General features: G+C 39.6%; 2 protein-coding genes across 6 annotated transcripts in view; one reads left to right on the top strand and one right to left on the bottom strand.

The window, feature by feature from the left end:
- LOC133491608 (glucocorticoid receptor-like) overlaps positions 1-12,022 on the top strand; it is a 61,989-nt gene extending 49,967 nt beyond the window's left edge. For 2 of the 3 annotated variants that reach the window (XM_061802931.1, XM_061802930.1), the window contains 4 exons: positions 2,547-2,691; positions 3,207-3,337; positions 5,874-6,031; positions 6,297-6,894. In XM_061802931.1, coding sequence (XP_061658915.1) covers positions 2,547-2,691; positions 3,207-3,337; positions 5,874-6,031; positions 6,297-6,449 — 587 coding nt within the window. In that variant the 3' untranslated portion in view covers positions 6,450-6,894. Of the gene's footprint in view, positions 1-2,546; positions 2,692-3,206; positions 3,338-5,873; positions 6,032-6,296; positions 6,895-10,414 lie in introns of those variants that run through there. The other variant, XR_009792442.1, reaches the window with a different exon arrangement.
- Positions 12,023-13,282: 1,260 nt separating this feature from the next.
- LOC133491711 (rho GTPase-activating protein 26-like) overlaps positions 13,283-23,989 on the bottom strand; it is a 61,795-nt gene continuing 51,088 nt past the window's right edge. For 2 of the 3 annotated variants that reach the window (XM_061803224.1, XM_061803225.1), the window contains 5 exons: positions 22,792-22,993; positions 17,580-17,615; positions 16,749-16,859; positions 16,250-16,341; positions 13,283-16,042 (listed from right to left, as the gene is read on the bottom strand). In XM_061803224.1, coding sequence (XP_061659208.1) covers positions 15,954-16,042; positions 16,250-16,341; positions 16,749-16,859; positions 17,580-17,615; positions 22,792-22,993 — 530 coding nt within the window. In that variant the 3' untranslated portion in view covers positions 13,283-15,953. Of the gene's footprint in view, positions 16,043-16,249; positions 16,342-16,748; positions 16,860-17,579; positions 17,616-17,657; positions 21,200-22,791; positions 22,994-23,989 lie in introns of those variants that run through there. The other variant, XM_061803226.1, reaches the window with a different exon arrangement.

The following is a 23,989-nucleotide window of genomic DNA, read 5'->3' as shown; positions in this document are numbered from 1 at the left end:
GTTGTCGGCATTCGGCAAGACACCAAATGAGTGGCTTTTACGAAGGCTCTTCACATTTGGACCGAGGCTGTTAGCGCGTCGTGTGTAATGCTCATGAGGCATTAATGAACCCAAGAAAAGGTTCATTTTGTCAAGTTAAATTTATCATCCAGCATGACGAATTGCGGAAGGACGCACGCTAACTGCTGCAGCAGAAGCAGCTGAGCTTGTTGCTATGAGACAAAAACATGTCACATTTTAGATTCTTTTTTTTGGGTGGCTAGTGATGCCGAAAGGACGCATCATTCAACACCGCATTCTGGAAAGTGTGACTACTGTCCACTTTGAAAAAAAATGAGAGGAACAAAGTAAAAATTAATATTGTGGATTACATGTTAGTTCGGTGTCACGGTGGGTCGGATAGTAAAGCGATGGCCTAATCCTCACGAGGGTCGCGGGGAGTGCTGGAGCCTATCCCAGCTGTCAACGGCCAGGTGACGGGGGAAAACCCTGAACTTGTCGCCAGCCAATCACAGGGCACATAGAGACAAACAGTCTTACTCACAATCACACCTAGGGGCAATTTAGAGTGTCCAATTAATGTTGCATGTTTTTGGGATGTGGGAGGAAACCCGAGTGTCCGGAGAAAACCCACGCAGGCTCAGGGAGAACGTGCAAACTCCACACAAGCGGGGCCGGGATTGAACCTGGGTCCTCAGAACTGTGAGCCCTTTACCAGCTGACCCACCGTGCCGCTCCAAAGTAATTATATACATTATATTTTGTATTTTTGTGAAACAAGCGTTACTTTAGACAGGGACAAAAAGAGAGCGGCAAAAGTGAGCATCCATGCAGTCATAAAACTGAAGTTGTCTAATATTTTAAGAACCAATTATGCTACCGATCAGCTCATCGATCAATCGACTAATTGAGGGGGGAAAATGCTTTTGCATTATTAAGCAGCGATACTAACACAAAATGCTCCCTGCGAAGCTTCGATTTGACATCAACCTTGTTTTGAAGCGTCTCGATTCATCGTTTTAGCCCAAGTTGCATGACACTGACAAGAAGCGCTAAGAATCCCACAAGTCACGAGACGCAGAGTAACTTTGAGGAGGGGGAGGAAAGAGTTAAAGCAAGGAGCCAAAACATGACAACAAGCTGTGCTGCGATCATGAGAAAGCGGCCGCGTGACCTGCTAATCACGGCAAGTATTCTCGTGAGGATTTGCTCCCTTTGATTGCTAATGCTGCGCCACAATAACGGCAGTTCACATTTCTCTCAGATTAAAAAAAAATAAGAGAGAGAGAGAAGAAAATCCTTATGAAAACGTAACATGAGCCTTTTTTCCCCCTCCTTACGTTTCCTTGTGTGTTGCGCAACTCTTGGTGTGCCACCTTTGTATTGTGGGGAGATTTGAGTCTGGTCCACACAAGGGAAATGCCAGGATGGGCTGCCTCACCTGATTTGGCTGCGTGCGTGGGTATGTGTGCGGGGGTGTGCTCATTGTCCCGGCAGGCAGATTGCCACAGTGATCGTGAAGGCTCCCTCTCAATGGCGGTGACTCTTATATAACGCATTTGGAATGGCATGCGTCAAAGGATCCCTTTTGAAAACGTGGAAATAAGTGAAAACATTTTCAAACCTTTTCTCTGAAAAGCCACTTAAGGTATAGATGTGGCAGCTATTCTGGTTTTTAGTTATTGTTGCATTTGTAATGTCATTACATCAAGCCAGTGTTTTTATTTAATTTTCATTTATTTTAATTTACTTATGTCTGGATATCCATCCCTTTTCCAAGCTGCTGATCCTGGCCATTTTCATTTTTTGAAAATGTATTTTTATCTGTAAGTCTATGATTTTTATTAAACTTACTATTAAACTCTGTTTGGATTAGATCAGGGAGTTGTTTCTTTGAATTTATTTATTTTGTGTTTTCTTGATTTTGTTTTAATTTGCTCATGTTAAAACTTTAGACAGTTGTGATTTTAACACACAAACTATATCTTTTAATTTTATGTGGGCTGCCAGTTATTTGTTTTAATACAATTATATTTTTGGGGTTTATTTTTAATGTAATTACATTATGTTTTTTTATTAGTTCCAGCAAGTGGATTCACTAGCATTATTTTAAATTTAATAAGGTCATTCATTTGGACTCTAGTTTTTTTTTATTTGCATAGAGCTGGCAAATTGTATTCATTCTTGATTGGGTTAGATCTGGTAAAATAATAAAGCATAATAAAAAAACAACGTAAACATGTAGATAGACACCAGAAACCTATCTGTATTGACAAAGGGGAGAAAGAAACTTTCACCGTTTTACCATATGAATTGACGTAGGATTTAAAATTCTCATGTTCATCACTGTGGTTGCAGTTTTTGTCATTATAAAATAATTGTTTTTGTATTGTGATATTTTGCCACATTATGTAGCTTTTGCAGTTTATCAAAATGTTGGTGTCAGTGTTTTGAACTCCCCCCACAAAAAACACATTGATATAAAAACAGCTTTTATTCATCTCTGATACTGGCTCTCATACAATCTAACGTTTTGACCTTTGCAGGCTTCCGTAACTTGCACCTGGATGACCAGATGACGCTGCTGCAGTGCTCGTGGCTCTTCCTCATGTCCTTCGGACTGGGCTGGAGGTCGTACCAGCAGTGCAACGGCAGTATGCTCTGCTTCGCCCCCGACCTCATCATCAACAAGTTTGTATTATTGTCTCCTTTAGCACAGCCACCTCACACTTCGAACGTTTTGGAGTTTTGAATTGCGGCTCTGGTCTTCCTTTGGGTTTGCATACGAATAATAATGAAAATATAGCACATTAGAAAGGACTCAAGGATTTTATTTTCACATGCAAAGGGTTTTTTTTTTAAATGGGAAAAAATATGTATTTTAATGTATTTATTTTTTGGGGAAAGCAATTTTTTGTATTTCTTACTGCTGCAGGGATATTTTTTTTAAAACAATTATATTGTGATTTTTATCTATCTATCTATCTATCTATCTATCTATCTATCTATCTATCTATCTATCTATCTATCTATCTATCTATCTATCTATCTATCTATCTATCTATCTATCTCTATCTATCGATGTGTCTGTCTACAGTATCTCTCCTTTATGCAGTAAGGATAATGTATGATGGGAAGCAACGACAACGAATATTTTATTTCTTAACCAACTCTCCTTCTTTTCTCTCCCTGTCGTTCCTCCTCAGAGATCGCATGAAGCTTCCCTTCATGTCGGGGCAATGCGAGCAGATGCTGAAGATCTGCACGGAGTTTGTGCGTCTGAAGGTGTCCTACGACGAGTACCTGTGTATGAAGGTGCTGCTGCTGCTGAGCACAGGTAATTTCCCGGCAGTATTGCATTGCTCTTAGATGGGCTGCAAAGTAAATGCTAAAATGAAGAATAGTAATAAATGGGGGGGGGGGGGGGGGGGAGTGAATCCATTGCTACCTCACTGCGAACGACTGGCAAGCGAATGGATGCACTCACAAAGGAGAATGACATTTTCATGTTGAATCCAAAGCTATTTCCATCTGCTCCCTGGAGGCAGGCCGACACTATCAGGTCACGATAACTTTGAATCTTTTCTCATGCACTCCCAGGTTAATTCAATTGGATTCGTGACGGCTGACGTCAATAGTCACAGGCTTCATGTAGGACAGGGACGCTCAACCCTCAATGAAGTAAAACGTTATATTAAAAAGAAATTATACATTTTTAAATATTAATGTTGGATCACAATAATATTTAAAAGCGCTATACATTTTGTTCCTCAACAATTATCTGAATTAAATTTTAGAAGCCTCTAATTTATTGAATCTAAATCCATTTTTTGGAACTGGTACCACACCTTTTTCTGTCTTTATGTTTTTGTTTACTCTGTATGGAACTTTTAATTTAGATCCTCCAAGATTTGGCAAAACAGGTGAACTCACTTAACGGCGAGGGCAACCATGATATAGCAATTGGGAATTTTAAAGTTCTACAATGTCTTCTTTTGACCACAACATATAGATGTATTTAACTTTTTGTCCAAACAAACCAGCCATAAAGAAAACATTTGACCAAGTTTGACTTCAAAACAATTGTTATCAACCCAATCGTGCTCATTAGTGTAGCATACACAGCCGTCCCCTTTTCTGGGGTTGCTCATGTGACATTCTGGGTATAGCAGATAATAGATGTTCAGTATGTGTAAAAAAAAGAAAAATATATACATATATTGAATTTCTAAACTACAAGCTCTAATCTACAATAGATAGCTGTACATTTTTTACTTTACATTATTTAAGAAACTAGTCCTTTAATCTACCGAGTTTGCTCATCTATCTAAATATCTATCTTCGCTTGGTATTTAGCTTATATATTGTCGTGAGCTAGTCTTTGGAATGAGACAGCTACCGTAACTGTTATCTTAGCTTATATTTTAGCAAGCTAATTTGCTTTAGCAAGCAACGTACATCATATAATTAACATTATTTTAATGATACTGTTATATTAACTAAAACAAATCATCTTTCCTTTTATCGAGATAATTTTCTTAGCTAACGTGTTAGCGTTTCTCTTTTCTTTGATAGGAACTTAATTTGTCTATTTTTTGTAGCACAGCTAGTGACTTACATATTGTAGAAAACTATATTTCTGCACTTTATTTCTTCCTGTCTATCTGTCTAGCTGTATGTATTTTAGCTAGCTATTTGGCTTGACTGTATATTTTTGTTACACAATTTTTGTGTCAGTTCTTTCACTATTTTTCAACTTATTATTCAGAAACTGTCAAATGCAAAGGGTGGACACTCTGAGTGAGAGAGGCTGGGAGACTTGAGCATCAATGCTAAATTGAGTCTGAGTCTTACTTGGTATCCTCAGGAGTTGTGACAACTCTATTTCAGTCGTGCTCCCTGTGTGGTTTTACATAATCTTTAGCGGTGAGTGTGCAAATCCTCTCCTGTGCTTTGTCTCACCTAGCAACCTACAATATAAGCAGCAAGGGAGTTGCCTTGAGCCCACTTTAAGCATCCCGGGTCGGGCGGTCGACAACGCCCCCATTGCATCACGAGACCTCCGTATAGCCTCGTCCACTATGTCTGCATAGCTTGCCACGCACACGTAAAAAAAAAAAGGTTATTGCCAGCAAAAGCCGCGGAGCGCATCTCTCGTGATTGGTCCGTTTTAGTCACATGCCGGCTCCATATACCATTTACGCCGCCACCTTCTTGATCGATTTTGGACCATAACTAAGCGTATCTGGTCCATTTGTTCAAGCAGACACTGTCCCATGGTCCCCACTGTTGTTGTTTTTTTCCCTGTTCCGGATAGTAAAAAAATGGCTAATGAAAATGACCAAAACTCATGTTTGTGTTGTGTGTGTTGCATTTAATTAGCATAAACTCAGGCACAAAGTTCAGAATTGTTTTAAATGCACATGCTGGATTTTCAAAGTTTAGAAAAGGGCCTCCATTTTCAATACAGTGATAATGAGACAAATATTTTAACTATATTTTATAATTTAATAAGAGCCACTGTACCGTTATGCATAGTGTGAACATTGCCACAGTGGGGAAAATGAACTCAAGTGATAGTTTAAAATGCATCACACATAAAAGTCAAATAAAAAAATATAAAATAAAGCTTTAAAAAAATATTTCCTGAAGATTAAATGCAAATGTATTGGCCTTAAAAGATGAATACAAGTCACAGAGTTAATTTCACACATTTGCTGATGCCACATATGACGTTAATTTGAACTTCAAAGTCTTATTTGATATTTTGAGGGCTTTTTTTTAAACCCCAAATTATGTCTTTTTTTTTTTTTGTGTGTGTCTGTTTGTTTCCCTGGGCTTGATTTTATGTGTGTGTGTGTGTGTGTGTTCAGTGCCTAAAGAGGGCCTAAAGAGCCAGGCGGTGTTCGATGAGATCCGCATGATGTACATCAAGGAGCTGGGAAAAGCCATCGTCAAACGAGAGGAGAACACCAGCCAGAACTGGCAACGCTTCTACCAGCTCACCAAGCTACTGGACTCCATGCAAGGGGTGAGCTTGCCAGTACAGTAAAACTCCACATTTTACAGTGGGCGGCCTGGCAGAAACGTGTTGCACTGCGTGAGGATAACGGCGGTCACACCGCATACCGACTGGCTTTCTGACACTGCTGATTATAGTAAAACGAAACATTTTAGATTGGGCCACCTGTGGGAAGATTTACTTTGCCAAAGACAAAGTGCCCACTAATACAGATTTAGACGGACTTGAAAAATTCTAATCATATGAACATTGACGAGAAGGGGATGTTTTGCAGATGGTGGAGGATCTCCTCCAGATTTGCTTCTACACGTTCATGAATAAGACGCTGAGTGTGGAGTTCCCTGAGATGTTGGCGGAGATCATCACCAACCAGATACCAAAAGTCAAAGATGGCAGCGTCAAGCAGCTGCTCTTTCATCAGAAGTGAGCGCCTTCAGGCCTTACAGCCATGCCTTAAAATCCCGCCCCGACCCCAACACACCACCTGATTGCCACATCCTCGTTCAGGTTTGAAAACCGCCGTCTTCAGAGGAAATATTTTTGGCCCCCTCCTCCTGCTCCTCAAACTGAATGACGTTCACTTTGGTGGCCGCATGATTTCACTGTTGAAAACTACAAACATTCACGTCCTGATTACGCTCTCCCGTCACCTGCCGACGACCCTCAGAATGTAACTTATCAACTATATATATATGAATATATAATATATATACAGTATGATATAGCCCAAGAAGACGAAAATGCTTTCAGCTTGTAACAAGCGACAAAACGCAGTGACTGAAAAAAAAAATGCATTTTCTCGCTTCTAAATCCATCAAATAACAGCAAGTACATGTGACAAGGGAAACCAGTGCCTTTTTTTTTTTTTTTTTACACAATATACAATAAAAAAAAAATCTTGATGGAGTAAGGCCTCACTGAAAAGAAAAAAAAATATTGCTTATATTCATTGAAATGGGTCGTTGTACTGCAGGAGATAAACATTATGAAGGGGGGAAACAAATCGTGATTTTATGACAAGAATTTATCTCATTAAAAACTGTTTTGTGAAAAAAAATATTGAGACTCATGAGTGAAGTCAGGATTTTGCAGGAACAAAAAGTAAATATAATACCAGTCACATGTAAAGTTTGTACTATTACAAAAACAAGGTCAAAACAACAACAAAAAAGGATTGTGATATTTTATCTGATGTATTGTGAAGGAAAATGAAATTAAAACAAAAATCAAAGTCTTAGTTCAATAGCTAAAAAAAAAAAGTCACGCCCCTCTTCTAGTCAAGAAAAATTGAGTGAAGTTGTAATTTTCACCCCCCAAGAATTAAATCAATATTCACCAATCAAGTTGCAAGAATTAATGCAAGAAAGAAAAGATCACAATCACAATATTAAGAATAATTATATTTTTTATCTTGTCTTTCTATCAGGAATACTTTCAAAACCCCCAAAATATTAGATAAATAGATAAATATCAATTTGTTAGTCAAAATTTTACACAAAAAAAGGTGAGCGATTTCGAAAAGAAAGAAAGTCATCCCTTCAAAATAAAATAAATTGTGATTTTATAAGAATCATTTTTGGGGGAAGTTGTTACATCACTGGTTAACAAAAAAAAGGGCCTACCAAAGAATATTTGAAACAAACATTTCCAAAAGATTAAATGTTGCACTTTACGAACTTTACGTACGATGGAAGTTTACTCAACAAATGAAGCGTTTGAGCCATTGAAATATTATACAGTTTTAATTCATTTTAAAAGGATCTAATACAGTAATTATTTCATCTACCACTTTTGAAGAGTGAGGAAAAAAACAAAACCTAATGGAAAAAAAAAGTAATTTTTAAAACAACTTACCTGAGAATAAGGCAGTAATTTAAGAAAAAGGTTTTCAACAACAAATCGAACTAAGATCACACGTTCATTTTGTGACGACTAAAAAAAGTCTGAATATTGTAATAAAATAGTCACGTTAAAAAAAAAAATCCCAAATTCCAAATGGCGAGTATTGGTTTCTCCGGATTGATTACCTCAATGCGTTAGACCGGAATAAATTTGGCAAATAGTCGTTTGTTTTTTTTTTCTTTTTTTTTTTTTTTTTGGATACACATTATTCCCGCAATAACTGGCTTCACTCAATTTTGAATTCCATAACTATATTTTTTCACACGCAGTGTTGCTAGATACTCCACGCATCTAAGTGGTTGTGACTAATCATCATCATAATTGTTCATAAACGGAGAATATTTTTGATAGGTACCAAAATTGTCCTTGCATCGCTTGCCTCATTCATTCGTTCACAAGCGCCACATGAAGCTAACGAACCCTTTAATCACTTAATCACATAGTTGTACAGCCACCCCGTCCGAGGAAAGCATTTAAAAGGAAAAAAGAAGCAGCTATATATAGATACACTATAAATTATGACTTTTTTTTTTTTTTTTTTTTTTGCTTTTGTAAGATGTAACAAAATTTAAAAAATCCCATAAAAGTTCTATTGTCTGTTCCGATATTTTCAAATGAGATGCAAAATCGTTTTCGCTCAGGCTCGGTCACTGGTGCCAAAAGTCACAGGAGGTTGTACATAGATCGCTTCTATCGCTTTTGATTGTTTTCAACTTGTGCGTGAATGTTTTGTGCGTGCGGCGAGCGTGAGCGATGCTCCAATTGTGGCCATTTGCTTCAGGGTGCCCATACATGAGGCTTTCACAATATACACCAGCTTCAATGTACTGATTATCAGCTGTTATCATCATGCAGGTAAAATTAAATATGGTTGCTTTCGGTATGGTAGCTTTCTTTTTTTCTGCTCCCCGTACACACGATATATACAGTACACTCACGAGTCCATACAACCAGTATTTACTTGCTCATGAAACAGCATGGGGGCCATCCATTGATTTTCAGTGTTTGGCTCTGAATGGCGGTAAACAGAACAGGTTGGGGGGGGGAGTTGCCATGGGGACTCATCATTTGTGTGTTACTTAAGGCTGACGACGCCAGGTTCGGGCTCAAGAGCACACATTTGCACAAACAAAAAAAACATTTGCACACACACACACAGCGCAACTTCACCCCACCCCACCCCAAAAAAAAAAAACAACAACACAAGAGTTGTATCGTCCAAAAAGTGTACATAGCGGGTGCCAGCGTACTCGACAGCTTATCGTTGTACTGAACATCATTAATTCCTTCATTCATCTTCCGTACCGCTTCTCCTCACGAGGCTCGCTGATGTCCTGGAGCCAAACTTTGGCCAAAAGGCGGGGTACACCCTCACCTGGTCGCTAGCCAATCAGAGTACTTGATGTAAAAAAAAAAAAATAAATAAATTTTTAAAATCTGTATCCCGCATTTACTTAGGTGGCGATCCCAGGGGGTATTGAAAGAAAAACACAAACCCTGCAAATTGAGTCAATATCACCATAAGGTGCCTTTGAAACTTTTTCCATTCAACTTCTTCGTCATTATTTGAGGTAGATTTTATGCTGTTATTGCTATTTAATTTTTTAGGGTGTTTCTATAACTGCTAGCAGACAATGTATATGCAAACAGAAAATAATGTGAGCTTGCTGACTGGGTGGACAATGACAGGGTGGACTTTTGGGGGGGCGGGGGGCTGTTCATATGTTTATTGCATTTTATAATCATACGGCCGACCTTCGCTTAGCATTCAATAAGTGGACTTTTAGACAAATATCCTTTGCGTTTCGGAACAATCATTATTTTACAATGACGGGTAATGGTAAGCTCAAGAACATCCATCTACACAAGTGATGAAAATTACGCAGCAGAAATGTCAAGATTTACTCTGCAACTATCCACTTTTTCCACCCTTTTTTTATTTTTAAGAGACAAAATGTAGGTCAAATTGTCACGAAAAGCACTTGTTGAAGTGGCAGTTACCCCATAATAACAGGGTGGACAGCAATTTCAGAGACAATTATAATATGTTCATTAGAATCTTAACATTACATTGTACATCAGCAAAGTGACTCGTTTTACACAATATCTTGCGTACTCGTATGTATGCAAATGCATTTTCATGGTGACAAACTCCAATGAGGACACCAAAGGCACTTCATAGTGATATTGGCCTGTCTCTTATCCCGTTTCTCAATTCATAGACTATTTTTCATACGCGGACATTTAAGTTCTGTCTGAAAGTTACTCGCTAGCATATTGAGGGTCTGCTGTTACAGTGAAGAAAATAAGTATTTGAACACCCTACCATATTGCAAGTTCTCCCACTTATAAATCAAGGACTTTCTCCCAGGTCTTTGAGGGTCAGAATTCTAGCTGATAGACAGGTCTTCAAATACTTATATGCGGCTGTATCACACAAATAAATCATTGAAAAATCACACATTATGATTTCTGGACTTTTCTTTTTAGATTACCTCTCTCACAGTGGACATACACCTACGATGAACATTTCAGACTCCTCCTTGATTTCTAAGTGGGAGAACTTGCAATATGGTAGGGTGTTCAAATACTTATTTTCTTCACTGTCAACCATTTTCACTGTTCAGCTCCTTTTTAGAACTGCAAGCTTAAAGTGCTAAAACGAACAGCTGGACATGGATTCAAAGGTTTCTAAACTGGACTTACATTAACCTGTCAATGTTACAGTAATTTTTAGGTTCATTCTGAAATTTCAGCCGAAAGCTGCGTTATCGTGAATTTTTTTCTGATTAGTGCACTCTATAGTTGCCCGCTTACAACCCCCCTCCCCCACTCAACCCCCCCCCTCCCCCCCGCCCCAGCACCCCAACCTCTATTTGCCCAAATGCGCTCAGCTTTAAGATGTATACATATCACGGAGACAGCGAGCCATAAAAATCTTAATCAGGAGATTCAAAATATTTTTGAAATGTAAATCATTTTGTTTTTCTCTCAAGCTGTTGTGTGGTGGTTGTCGCTTTGTGCTAAAAGGTAGACGTGGTGACGACGTTAACAAGTGTTGAACGTCTGTTTCGTGAAGTCAATGTAAAAGCTGCGGGTCGTTGGACTTGGAGGGCGGCGGGGGAGTTTGTGAACGAGGTTAAGGTGGATTTGCTGAGCTAAGATTTTGTGACCAAAGCTGGGAAGCAGGCAGGAAAAAAAAAAAAAAAAAAAAAAGCATTGTTACATTTTAAGTAGCACTTATGATACAGCTTATTTTGAAAGGTAACTTTTTTGGGATCTCTTCGCTATTGATGTGCAGACTTTCTGGTCACTTTAAAAACCACCGCTCCCTCCACCCCCCCACACACAAAAACAGATTGGAATGTAAATCGACTGGACCCAGACGAAATTGCACTACGCTCATACCAGTCGTTAAGAGCCTATTTTGTATAAAGTGTCATCTTAAAAGATTGTAAGGACAGATCAATTTTCGCTTGTCTGTATGGCCTATTGTTTTGTTCCTATTTCAGTTCAATGTAATAAATGCAAACACAATGTACAATGTTTATTTGGGTGGGAGGGGGTTGGGGGGGTCTTATAAAAAAAAAAAATCGGTTCTGATATGGAGTCAGTGACGATATTTTCACTTTTTTGATTCAATGTTGAATCTGTGTTGTTATTTGGTTGACTGGCAGGAAGTGATTTGACTTGAGACCGATTACACAATAAAGTAAACTGTTTTTCCAAACTTTTGACTCTCCATTGGAAGTTTCTTTCGGCTTGTCCCTTTTGGGGTCGCCACAGCGTGTCATCTCAGATGAACGAACGCACATATACGTTTGGCACAATTTTTACGCCGGATGCCCTTCCTGACGCAACCCTTCTCAGGGAGTGGAGGCCCCGGTGGGATATGAACCCACAACCCCTGGTTTACCAAACTAGTGCTCTAACCACTGAGCTATGGGGCCTCACCTTCAAACTTTTGACTCTCCATTAATGACTACAAATGTGCTGAAAACAAGCGACCAACAAGATTTCAAGACCTCTCATTCAAAACCCTTAGCTACTACTTGGGCTCAATATAATATCAAAATATTTGAAGAAATTGTTCTCAATCTAATGCACAAACTAAATATCTGCAGGGGTCAAGAAGCAATGTCCACTTCTTTATGGATGGACTTCCAGTCATCTGTTGAGTCATCACTACATTGTTTTCGATTCAATTCAATTACCAAAAAAAAAACCTCTCCCCTTCAACGGGTAAATGTAGCTAGACAGAAAATTGTGCACTTTATCCTTTTCATGGATTTCAATGGCATTCGACTATCAGGAAAACTCCATGCTCCATGATTTACAACCAGCCTCAAGATTCCACGAATCACACGTGTGGTGGGTGTGCACAACTTCCTGTTACATTTGGTGGGTGTGTCATAAATCTGGACAGGAGAATATGCATACTGTTACTAAAAAGTCCAAAAAGAGGACTTGCACGCGAACATAATATCGCCATGTTTGTAAAAAGATTTTGGAACAATATCCTAGATGTACTGAATAAACAGGATAAGACAAATTTAAGACGTTCTTCAAGCTCACTTTGCCCCGATTTAACACCTTATTTACTCAAACGCTACAGAATGAGTGACATGGTCTGAATATTTTAACACTGTATTTTTATGAAAAGTAACAATACTACTATATGACAGTATTTCAAATGTGTGCCACCAAGATTTGAATTCGAAATTCCACAGAAAACAGGATTTGAATTAGAAATGTAAAGTGATCACATTTTCAATCAGTGCTCCAGTTCGCTGTCTAAAATTCACCGTCTGTGCCACCAGGCAGGGTTACTTCAGATCAGAACCGAACACCGGCGTAACACGCAGTTACGCTTTCTTAGGCACGTGATGTCACATACTCAGAAGGCGTAACTGGATCGGCTGGCTGTTTGGTTCGGACCTGAAGTAAACCCTGCCTGGTGGCACAGACGGTGAATTTCAGACAGCAAATTGTAGCCAGTTGACTTGTTAACATTAAAAAGTTACACTGAAATAAACCTATTGAAAATGTGATCACTTTACATTTCAAATTCAAATCCTGGTGGCGCATATTTACTACCATAACCAACTGAAAAAAAATCTACCCTTGTTGTCCATATGTACCCACTTTGTTGTTTTTGCTTTGTTGTTTTTTAAATATGAAACCACAGTGTAAAAATATTTTACTTGACAGCTTTCATATTTTAGCATAATTAAAATGAATATCCACGAACCAAAACAATAATTTGATAGTTTATTCCATTTTTCTGGCTCCCAAATGTGTGGCTTCCACATTATCACACATTGAAACGAGACTGAGATAAAAGAATTCCAGAAAAGCTCCTGCGACACGTCTTTTTTATTATGATATTTCAACATTTTTAAGGCTGTAAATAAACTGAAATAATACAAAAAAAAATTTGAACATCAACAATGGGAAATAAGGAATTAAGTTAGTATGCTGTGAATCCAAATACTGTATAAAAATTTCATGCTTAATAAAAAAATCAAATTTGTAACTATATATAGTTGAGATTACAAGCAAGTTTTATAAATAAAAGTAGTCTGATTTCACATTGAGACTGTTTTGTTTTGAAACTCCCAGTTGAGTTTCGTGTTAGCACAAGACCCTCGGACACACTTGGAGGGCAAATGTCAACTTTGTACGCTGGACGCTCACTTTCCTTTTTCTTTTTTTGTGGGTGGCATAAAGTTCACTAAATATTAGCTACGGTGGTAACCTTCTGGAAGGTTTTCTGTGACAAATGAAATTGCCAAATTAATAATCCTCATTTATTATCACTGCATTTCCTCATGTTTATCTTTACTCAACTACAAATTAAAGACTTCTGTTTAAAATACTAAACATTGTGAACAATATATTAATAATTTATAAACTGTGAATGTCTGCTGCGACATCTGAGATTATTTGAATAAAGTACACCTCCGTTTTCTACTTTAATAAAATTTGAAAATACATTTTTTATTTCTCATATTAAAAGTGAAATGTTAGCAAAGTGCATGAAAGCCAAGCATGCCAAAAATTTGGGGGATTTTCACAGCAATGGAATCCATCTTTCATGGCATATGACTTGTAATAAAAAAAAAGAGAATTGGTATTGCATGTCAATTGGAAAAAAAATACAGACAAGGGTTGGAAAGTGTTTAAAATACATTACAGAAAAGAAGAGAATTTTTCGACCAAACTTTGTCATGAATTACATGCTTATGGTGAAAAATCAGATTTATTTTTTTAAAGAAATTAAAAACAAGGTGAACGGTGTATCAATAGCCACATCTGCCTCATGATTTTGAGGACCGGGGTTCAAATTCCACCCCCCACCCCCCGCTCTCCCCCGGCGTGGAGATTGCATGTTCTCCCGGTGCCTGTGTGGGTTTTCTCCCGGCAAGCCCAAAAACATGCAACATGAATTGGAAACTCTAAATTGCCCCTAGGTGTGATTGTGAATGCGACTGTTTGTGTCTATGTGCCCTGCGATTGGCTCCAGTAGTGACGGGTTCAGGGTGTACCCCACCTCCTGCCCGAAGATAGCTGGGATAGGCTCCAGCACGTCTGCGACCCTTGTGAGGATAAGCAGCCCAGAAAATGGATGGATGGATATTTTAAAAATGCTTTGTCTTGGTTGTCAAAAATTCGGATGCACAGTCCAGTATCATTGAATTTAAAAAAAAAAAAATCTCCAAACTTTTGTCCGATAGTGTGTATCCTGTATATATATAAATTAATTGTGAGAATTAATATCATATTTTTAGTTTATTTTTCCTTTAACGTGTATGTGTACATTTTCTGTGTTACCTCTTAAATGGCTTTCCTTTCAGGCAAATGAATCACTGCGCTTTCAATTCATCACAGAAAACATTTCAGATGGATTATTTTAGTCAGTTTTTAGGGTGGAAAATATATTCATCTGTTTTAGATTTGAGTAACGTTTCATTTTGTATCATGCCAGTAAAGCAGGCTTACCCAAGCATTTTATTTTAAATGTGGCTCCTTCCAAGGACCCGCGATTAGTGAAACACATGATGTAATGCCATAATATTTCCATACAGTGTATCCAAATTCATGATCGGGCTGCTAGGAAATTAAGGAATTTGGATGAATAAAATCAGTAAAAATTGAACAGGGACTCACATTTTGGGTAAGTAAACAGTAAAAGATTTGGCAGTTTGATGGATGCGAGCATCAGGACTTAAAGTCCTGGATAAGAATCCCCTGAGTGACTCTAGGAATCAATGCAAGTGTTGGGTCAAACCTCAAAAAATGCCACAGCTTTTAGGGGATGACCAACAGACACCCCCCACCACCACCACCACTCGTTTTGGTAACTGCTGGGCGCTTGCTTGAAATTGTTCAAGTTTTTTACCTCAGCGGGTAGAAGAGGGGAATGTAGCCCGATACATTTTGGGGTCACCTCACGCTGATCTCACCAGAATCCTCAAACATTATCCACATTAAATCTTGTCAAAGGATTTTTTTTTTTTTTTTTTTTAAAGCTCTTGACCTTGTCGGAGGGGGAATTCTGTATGGAAATCCAACGTGGCAGGCCACTCATTGTTTTCTTTTCTGTTAGTTTTTTTTTTTTTTTTTTTTAATTTGTCATCCACAATTGTGAGACGATCTCGATAAGCAGTCAGTGCATCTTAAAAGAAGGAGCGGAAAAACAAGCTCCTAAAATATCAGCTCGTTTGCCGCCCCCCCGCATGCGCAAACACACATTCCAGGCTCATTAGCACATGGTCTTCACGAAGACTTGGGAAGCCATCCAAACAAATCCAATAACAGCTGGAACCGCGAAGGCTCCTTCCAGTGCAACTCTGGGATCTCGCCAAAGTCTGGGCATGGGTCACCTCCGCTCCATTTGCTTCTCACCACCCCCAATAAATGAATTCCAACTCATGTATATATTCAATTCTGGTCCCTCACAGCCTGCACTTGCAGTCCAGCTTGGTCTAGTCCAAGTCCAGTGTCATCCTCTTGTTCACTTGGTGCACTATAGAAACTCCACGTAGTTCTGAGGAATGAGTCCTATTCGACCGTCTAACGTTCCTTCCAGCCAGCCTGGCTCTCTGGAGGCATGAACTACAGAAAAGTAAGCAAAAATAAAGGTGCAACTCTGATGTTAGCCAGCAAAATATTTCATGAATCTTTTATAAATTCTTTGGAAACATTCCACTCTTGTTCCGCCTTCTGTGCACCGAATACGACGAGTAAGTGTTCACAAAATGCTCTTTTTTTTTTTTTTTTTTTTTTTTTCTACCAAGAGAGAAGTGCAAAGGTGTGACTCACCGTTGTCGAAGATAGTGCCTGCAATGAAAGACAGCTCGGAGTCGTGCTCAGCCTTGCAGGCGTACAGCGCACGAGCGCGCTTGGCAGAATTGCTGCACACAAAGACGAAAAAAAGTGCAAGCGTTAGACACGCAATGGTTTAGGAATTGCGGTGTCGCTAGGGTTGGGGTGGGTGTTTAGTTTAAGGTTCGGGATTGTGAGAACGGATAGGTTTGGGCTCTAGCTTGGGTGAGGTTATGTTTAAGGTTAGTTAGGTTAGTAGGGTTAGGTTCATAACACACAATAAGAAACAGAATTCAAACAATTCAAGATACTTTTTGTGTTGTTGTTGTTGATAAGGTTAATCGGGATAAACGTCACAGCTAGTCGCAGTGGGCACATTCAGAGTCGACATTTGCCGCAGTAAGGTTTCGAGTTTAAAGTGCGTGGACTGTTTCCCGGGTAACTGAAGAGACAATGGACAGTGGCGACACGAGTGCCGTTTGTGACGATTACCAACCTGATTGGGGACGAGTCGCTGGAGGCCGAAGAAACGGGCTGCGGACTGGACGGCGCTGAGAACATGGGCCAGGATGGAGACCGTGGGGAGTTCGGACTGGAGGATGAGCCGCTGAAGGATTGCGGAAAATGTTGACGCTTCAGTCACTGCGGTCACTTGTTAATAGTAACGACAACGTACATCGTACCAAGCTCGTGAGTCAATTTGCTTGTCTCTGAAAGCAACGCTCACCAATCAAATGTTTTGAAATGCCATTCGACTGTTCCCTTGCTATATCATCCCTCACTTATTTTGAATTTAGTGCCACCACGTTTTGTTTTTAGCACATTTTTTTTTCAAAAAGCAAAATAGCTCTGTACCATGAAATAGAAATAGGAATCGCTAAGGAAGTTTCGTTTGGTTCAGTGTTTGAGAGTGTTCCATGCGCATTGCGAGTGTTTTCATTTTTTGTTTGCATGTGTCACTTTTCGTTCTGTTCCCTGAAAGGTTGACAGCACATCGTTGACTGCGGCTTTCCTTTTGCTTTTTACTTCACTCAAGCGGCGGCGCATCTAACGGCAGCTAGGAAATCAAATTTTGGCTCGCAACACCCAGCACAACCAATTCAGCGCTCGTATCTTGAAAATCTCGTAAACTGGAGGACTCGTAATTCAAGGGACATTTCAAGGGAAAAAAAAATGACACTAATAGTAACAATAGACGTAATCATATTATCTTAGTATATTATCTGTAAGGAAATGGTATGATTGCGATGTAAAGTTGCATGCTTTGATGTTCAAGGAAATGGCGTCACAAATTCCATTCGGCAAAACAACACAAAGTTCTTCTTACCAGACTGGTATGCTGCTGCGGGTTTTGGGGTTCAACCTAAAAAAATGACAATAATAGTAAAATGACAATAAATCTCATGAAAAATATAGCACAGTAAGTGTTTACTCGATTTCAGTACAGTACAAAATATATATACATATATACACTGCATTTTTCACACTATAAGGCGCACCGCATTGTAAGGCTCACCTCCAATGAATGGCCTATTTTAAATCTTTTCCCATTTATAAGGCGCACCACATTATAAGGCGCACCGGATTATAAAGCGCACCGTCTGCTTTTGAGAAAATTAAAGGCTTTTAGGTGCATGTTATAGTGCGGAAAATATGGTATATGTCTTTATATATATACATACATATATATATATATATATTCATATATAAAGGTTTGGGAAACGTCCTGTAACCGGTAAACTCAGCCCTTCATAATAAGAGCACACCAGTATAATAACATAATTGCTCCACAGGTGGGTTGAAAACCTAGCTTTTTATTATTCTTGACTTGTTTTTCCACATAGAACGACAATTTAAATCAATTGGAAGCACGTGACAGACTCGCGCAGCTGCAAGGGGCTCCGCCTCTTCCTTCCATTAAAAAAAATAAATAAAAAATATGGTATTAGCAACTTGAGGACATCCCGCTTTCACCATCACTGCGGAGTAAGAAAGTCAACGAGTCGACTTGTGGACCCCAACAGTGGGGCAACACCTTGAATGTGCTTATGGTCGCACAGAATGGAAGTTACGCGTAAACTTCACAAACGCCACTACTCAAGTGAAGAGGGGGAAAAAAATGCGTATATACACTGTGGCATGGGGCCATGGAGAGACACAGTGAAAATGAACTTTCAGACGATTATTAAACAATCCAAGCAGTCAATATCACAAATTCAGGAAGACAATACTCACGCTTAGAATGAATTAACCGAGTGCAGCTTATGAGGGCACACCCCTTAAAGGCACATGTACAGGTACACACAACAGCACTTTTTCTTTTATAAAGTTTTATTACAATATGGATTTCGTTGTCTTTGAAAATGTTAAAAAAAAAAAAAAAAAGATTAGAGCACTGACGTAACTCGTAAGTCGACGGAGGAGGCAATCTTTTTATAAAACTTGTAAACCACATGACATTTTCAAATGAGACAACTTATCACTTTGTACAAGACCTCTTGTCTGGAAACATTTTGTTCATACGGTGGAGGCATTTCGACTGTCATCACGTTCACTGACATGTTATTTACTGCAAGGATGAGAGGCTACGCGCTCAAATTGCACAAATGTATTCTCAGAAGAAACATTAACATACCATTCAGAATCCATTTTTCTACTGCTTTATGCATAACATAGGTAAAAATAAGCCTGTCACCTGGTTTGTTTGACATTTACGCGGTTTGTCGACTGAGTGCGAAAGTCCCGCAAACGAGAACATTTTGAAAATGCTGACAGTGTCACGTTGTTAAAGCCCATTAATATTTAAGAACACGCCCCCACTTCGTAGTTGCTCTATGCCCATTCATCCTGGGAACAATATATCGCGATTTGCCAACGGCCAATCAGAGCAGCACTTAGTTAAGTCACATATTAATAATAAAGCCAGCCGCAACTGCCAGATATAAAAACACCAAAGGGAATAATTTGACACGGGACTTCCTGAGCATTTTCAATTTAAATCATCTTGCAAACCCACCAAAAGGTCATTAATGATTATCAAGAATAATGACGAAAAATCAGTGGCATCTCACCTTAAGAACATACTGTACATTAACCACTATTCCAGTCAATATATCATCTTTAAAATCCTTTCCTCTTCTCAACTATCAACTTTTAGTATCACTTTTTGGCAGCTCAAGATATTTGATCTGACTTAAAGCTACAAACAGTTGTGTTTTATTTCGTGTCCTTTAGCAGAAAAGAAAAGCAGAATCACTGGAAAAATCATAAACGTGACAACAGATGGTTATTTAATTTCCGGGCCGACATTTTTTGACAAGCATGATTCCATCAAAAAGGTGCTGCCTTATTTCATCCTCGATCTGCTGGCAGGCCATCAGTCCCCATAAACACCCATTACGCGTTCACGTCCTTTACTTGCGCTGCACTGGATGGCTGACAATGCAATGTTGCTTTGTGTGCCCAGCGCATGGGAGCAAAGAAAATATACTTTAAACGGGGATCACAAGGAGCATGAGTGGTTTTTGGGGTTTTTTTTTCTGTTTTTGCCCACTCGGCTTTGCTGCAGCTGTCCGAGTAGCTGCGGTCGCTCTATTGCTCACGGAACCACCACTGTGCATCTTGTCCCAGCAGATTTTGAACGTGAGGTCGTGCACACCCTGGATTGGTTGCCAGCCAATCACAAGGCACAAACAGCCTTTCACGCTCACATTCACACTCCGCGGGCATGAGTGCGTAGTAGCCAGTACATTTACGCTGTTGCTTAAATCGTCCATTTTCCGTAATTTCCGGCCTACAAGCTGCGACTTTTTTCACCCGCTTTCAACCCTGCGTTTTATGCGGTGATGTGGTTAATTTGTGCATTTTTTTTCTAACGGCCGCAAGGGGGGACTCGAGCAGAAAAGGTAAGAATGATACCGGTGGAGTATATGTGCCAAGGAAGTGACTTTTACCGGCCCTGTTAGCACTGCGCTAGCGGTAGCGCTGTGCTAGCATGTTGCTGCTGTGCTACTGGTGTACCTCAGGGATATTGACCGGTAAGTTTTATTTTAACCGACCCTGTTAGCATTAGCGCTAGCGTTAAACTCTTTCTGTGTACCGTCTCTGTAAATATCTCGTGTTTCAATGTGGGTTTCAATGTGGGCACTTGCGGCGTATGTTTGTACCAAATGGTATTTCCTTTACAAATGTACTCGGTGAGGCTTGTAACCCAGTGTGCTCCGTAGGTCGGGAATTACGGTAATTTCAATTGAACATACGTTTTACTTTTATTTCCTATTTTTATTAAGTAACACTACTTTGACTCTGTTACAATGAACATTGTGCTCACTACCTGCATTAGTACTTATGTGAGAGGCTAGTGACTCCATTTTCACCAATCCTTTGTAACTACTAGAGATGTTTGACTCCATTTGGCTAATCAAACATAGCCAGGCAGTCACATGACCACAAACACTAGCCAGATTGCCCCTCGCAGAAGCAGGCAGACACACGAGCTCTGTGGACGAGTGTAGCTGATGATGCATCATTATTGATATAACGGACAATCGGTAGGGTTGATTGAAGACTCAAAATTGTCCATAGGTGTGAATGCAAATGATTACTTGTTGACCGGTCCAGAGTGTACACCACCTTATTGTCATCTATAAAGGACGATTTTGTCTTTTAAGCAAGCAGCAGTTTTATGTCATTTATCATTGGAGACTCAGTAGCTGGTTCATGGATGTGGCACATGAGATTATTTTTGACCATAAGGGCACACATGATTGCACATTGTGACTCGGTGCGTACACAAACCAAGTCATTACAGCTAAATTGCATTTAGAGTGCTGCAGACGAAGAGGACGAGCCGCTGATCGGAAGTTGGCTTGCTACTTTTCTTATCTCACGGTCCTGGGAAGATTCGATTGTTCCATCTCTGCTGTCACGGCTGCAATTGAAAGACATCTGACAAAACGAAGCACCAAAATGTGTTTTAAGAATAGAACACAGCAACTGAATTTTTTCATCATTTGTAGAAAACGTAGCGTGGTAAAAAAAAAAAAAAACAAGTAAAAGAGGGCCAGCATGCAATCTGCTGACTCCCAAGACTTCCGTGAAGGCTTTATTGAACTGATCCAGTCACGAGGATGATTAAAACTCATAAAACGTTTAGAATTACAAATGGTCAATTTTTCTCTCACTGTTTTCTTTGTTGCTCTCAAATACCGAACACGCCAGAGAAACGTTAAAAAAAAAAACTGTCAGTCTCTAAGGGGGAATCGAGATGGACTACAGCCCTTTTAATGCTTGGAATTGTTTAATAACTAATTTTACTGTTTATTTTTCTGGCTAACTGACCAAATGTGGAATGTGGTTTGTGAAAATCATGAGCAGCGCGCGCACAAAAAAAAACGATTATAGTTGACAAAAACAAAGAGTATACCATATTTCCTCATATAGTGGAATCACCTCTATTAAGAATACAGTAGATGCTTTACTTCAATGAGCCACCATGTGTGTCATATATGTACATGCTTACAATAATTGCGATTAAGGGGGGAAAATGGGGTAATTAGTATCCATTCATACACAATACTGTTGGAGAAATTTTAAACCCTGTTGCTAACTGAAACAGCAGGACCCCCTGAAACGCATACACAGCCTTATAAATGGAAAAAAAATGGGAGTCTCTCTGCAGCATGTTGTCATCAATTCCCTGTTCATTCAGTATTAAAGATGATCTTATATTACATCCAAGCCCTGATCTGAGGTCGCTCCACAATGCTGTGTGCATCCAGCAGTTCTAACTGAACGTGCAAAAAAAATAAATAAAAAGTCGGAGGAGTACATACAAATTGATCAATTCAGCTGGTGCAGTGCAATAGAACAAATTTAGAAAAAAATGGGGTGATTATTTCTCTTTAAATACTATGTCTGAAAGCAGTCATTGTGGTGAAAAGGAAGTGCAAAAAAATGAAGCACCACGTGGAGAACGGATCTTTTCTGCTTAATAATCATTCATATTGTTATATTCAGCAAGGGGTTGACTTAGAGACGGTCACAAGAAGAAGTCATCCCCGCTGGCCTATGAAAATGTCTTTCAGTGGCGCGTTTCCATGCATCTGGTGACAATCGTGGTGTACCATGGATATTTTATGGTGTGCTGCCCCAAGTTTCAACAGTATGTTACGTAGAACGGGCAGATGCCTCCATCCTCCATCCACTCCTAAAGACTCAAATCAAATCAAATGTGTACTTTCTGTTTTTAATTGATTCTCCTGACAAACAGGAACATTCCATTTCTTTGTTGTCACCCAGTAACAAATTCTTTTTTGCTTTTTTTCTTCCACTTCCACTTCCTGTTCCATCACTTCAAACTTAATTTTGCCCTTGTGTTGCAGTCCCAAATTTTCCATGGTGAAAGCCATCAAAACCACCTGAAGAACCAAACCCTCCGTTTAATACAGTGGTTCCCACAACTTTTCCAGTGCACACAATCTGAACGGAATGAGTCTACACACAATTTAGTGACCACTATTTGGTTTTGTTACACTCACAGTGAGTTGGGACGGGTGTGCCTGGTGTCGTGCTCTCCGTCATTGCTGGTCAGGCTGTGTCTGGGCGTCAAACCTTGGCTGCCGGCGCTGCTGCTGCTGCCGCTGCTGCTGCTGTTGCTGCTGCTGTTGCAGTTGGCGGAGGACGACGCGGCCTGCTGCAGCTCGCCCATCGTGGCGTTGACCAAGCTGTTCCTCTTCTCACCTTCAACGATCAATTGTGATTTATGAGTCAGACGGTTGAAGAAAGATGATGGTGCAGTTTCTCGGCCCTGACAATAACGAGGCAGTGGATGGCAGTGGTTTGCCTTCATCGGGAAGCCACACGCAACTAAAAGCAATTTGTGGTGTGGAAAAAAATAATACAGCACAACATGATTTAAGATGTATCAGTCCAGGCAGCGACTGCGATTGGATATCACTTCAGCCTGGGACCTGGGTTCAAATCTGGCCATGCCTACATGGAGTTTGCACTTTCTCCCCTTGCCTGTAAGGGTTTTCTCCGGGTACGCTGGATTCCCCCCACATGCCAAAAGGATGCATTCTAGGTTGATTGAGGACACTAAATTGCGCGTAGATGTAAATGGCTGTTTGTTTATATGTGCCCTGTGATGCAGTTCAGAGTATACCCCGCCTCTTGCCCAAAGTCAGCTGGCAGTCAGCTGGCTCCAGCACACCCGCGGTGCACAAAATGGATGGATGGAAGTCCAAGGAGTAAATACGACTCCTAATATTAGCTTCCAGCACTAGCTACAGTTTGACTGGTTCACTTATTCATTCCAGTAAAACCAATAAGATGTCACCAGTTGACAGAATCATTCTGCAAATGCCTTCTTTTGTTTCTGCTTCCAGGAATATTAATTCAATTTACAGTATTTAACAAATGGCGATGAGAGCCATGGCAGGAATGAATCAAACATTCATTCAATCACTACGACTTTCTAATCATGCATGCAAGTAAATGACTATATTTTGACATCAATAAAGGCATTATTACTGTTTTCTTTACTTTTAAATAAACGTACACAAAACAGTAAATTGGAAAATAGAACAAAAAAACAATCGATATTCTACCGTTACCGTTTTTATCCTCCTGTTATCCAGTGATGAGCTTTTCTTTAGACATGTATGATAGAATGTGATACCGCTGCTTGAAACTTTGTACAGTTGACATTTGCTGTTTAATGGGCTTGCCTTATTT

The sequence above is a fragment of the Syngnathoides biaculeatus genome, chromosome 18 (genome assembly GCF_019802595.1).
Source record: "Syngnathoides biaculeatus isolate LvHL_M chromosome 18, ASM1980259v1, whole genome shotgun sequence".
Classification (NCBI taxonomy): domain Eukaryota; kingdom Metazoa; phylum Chordata; class Actinopteri; order Syngnathiformes; family Syngnathidae; genus Syngnathoides; species Syngnathoides biaculeatus.
This window is presented reverse-complemented; position numbering and strand designations above follow the sequence as displayed.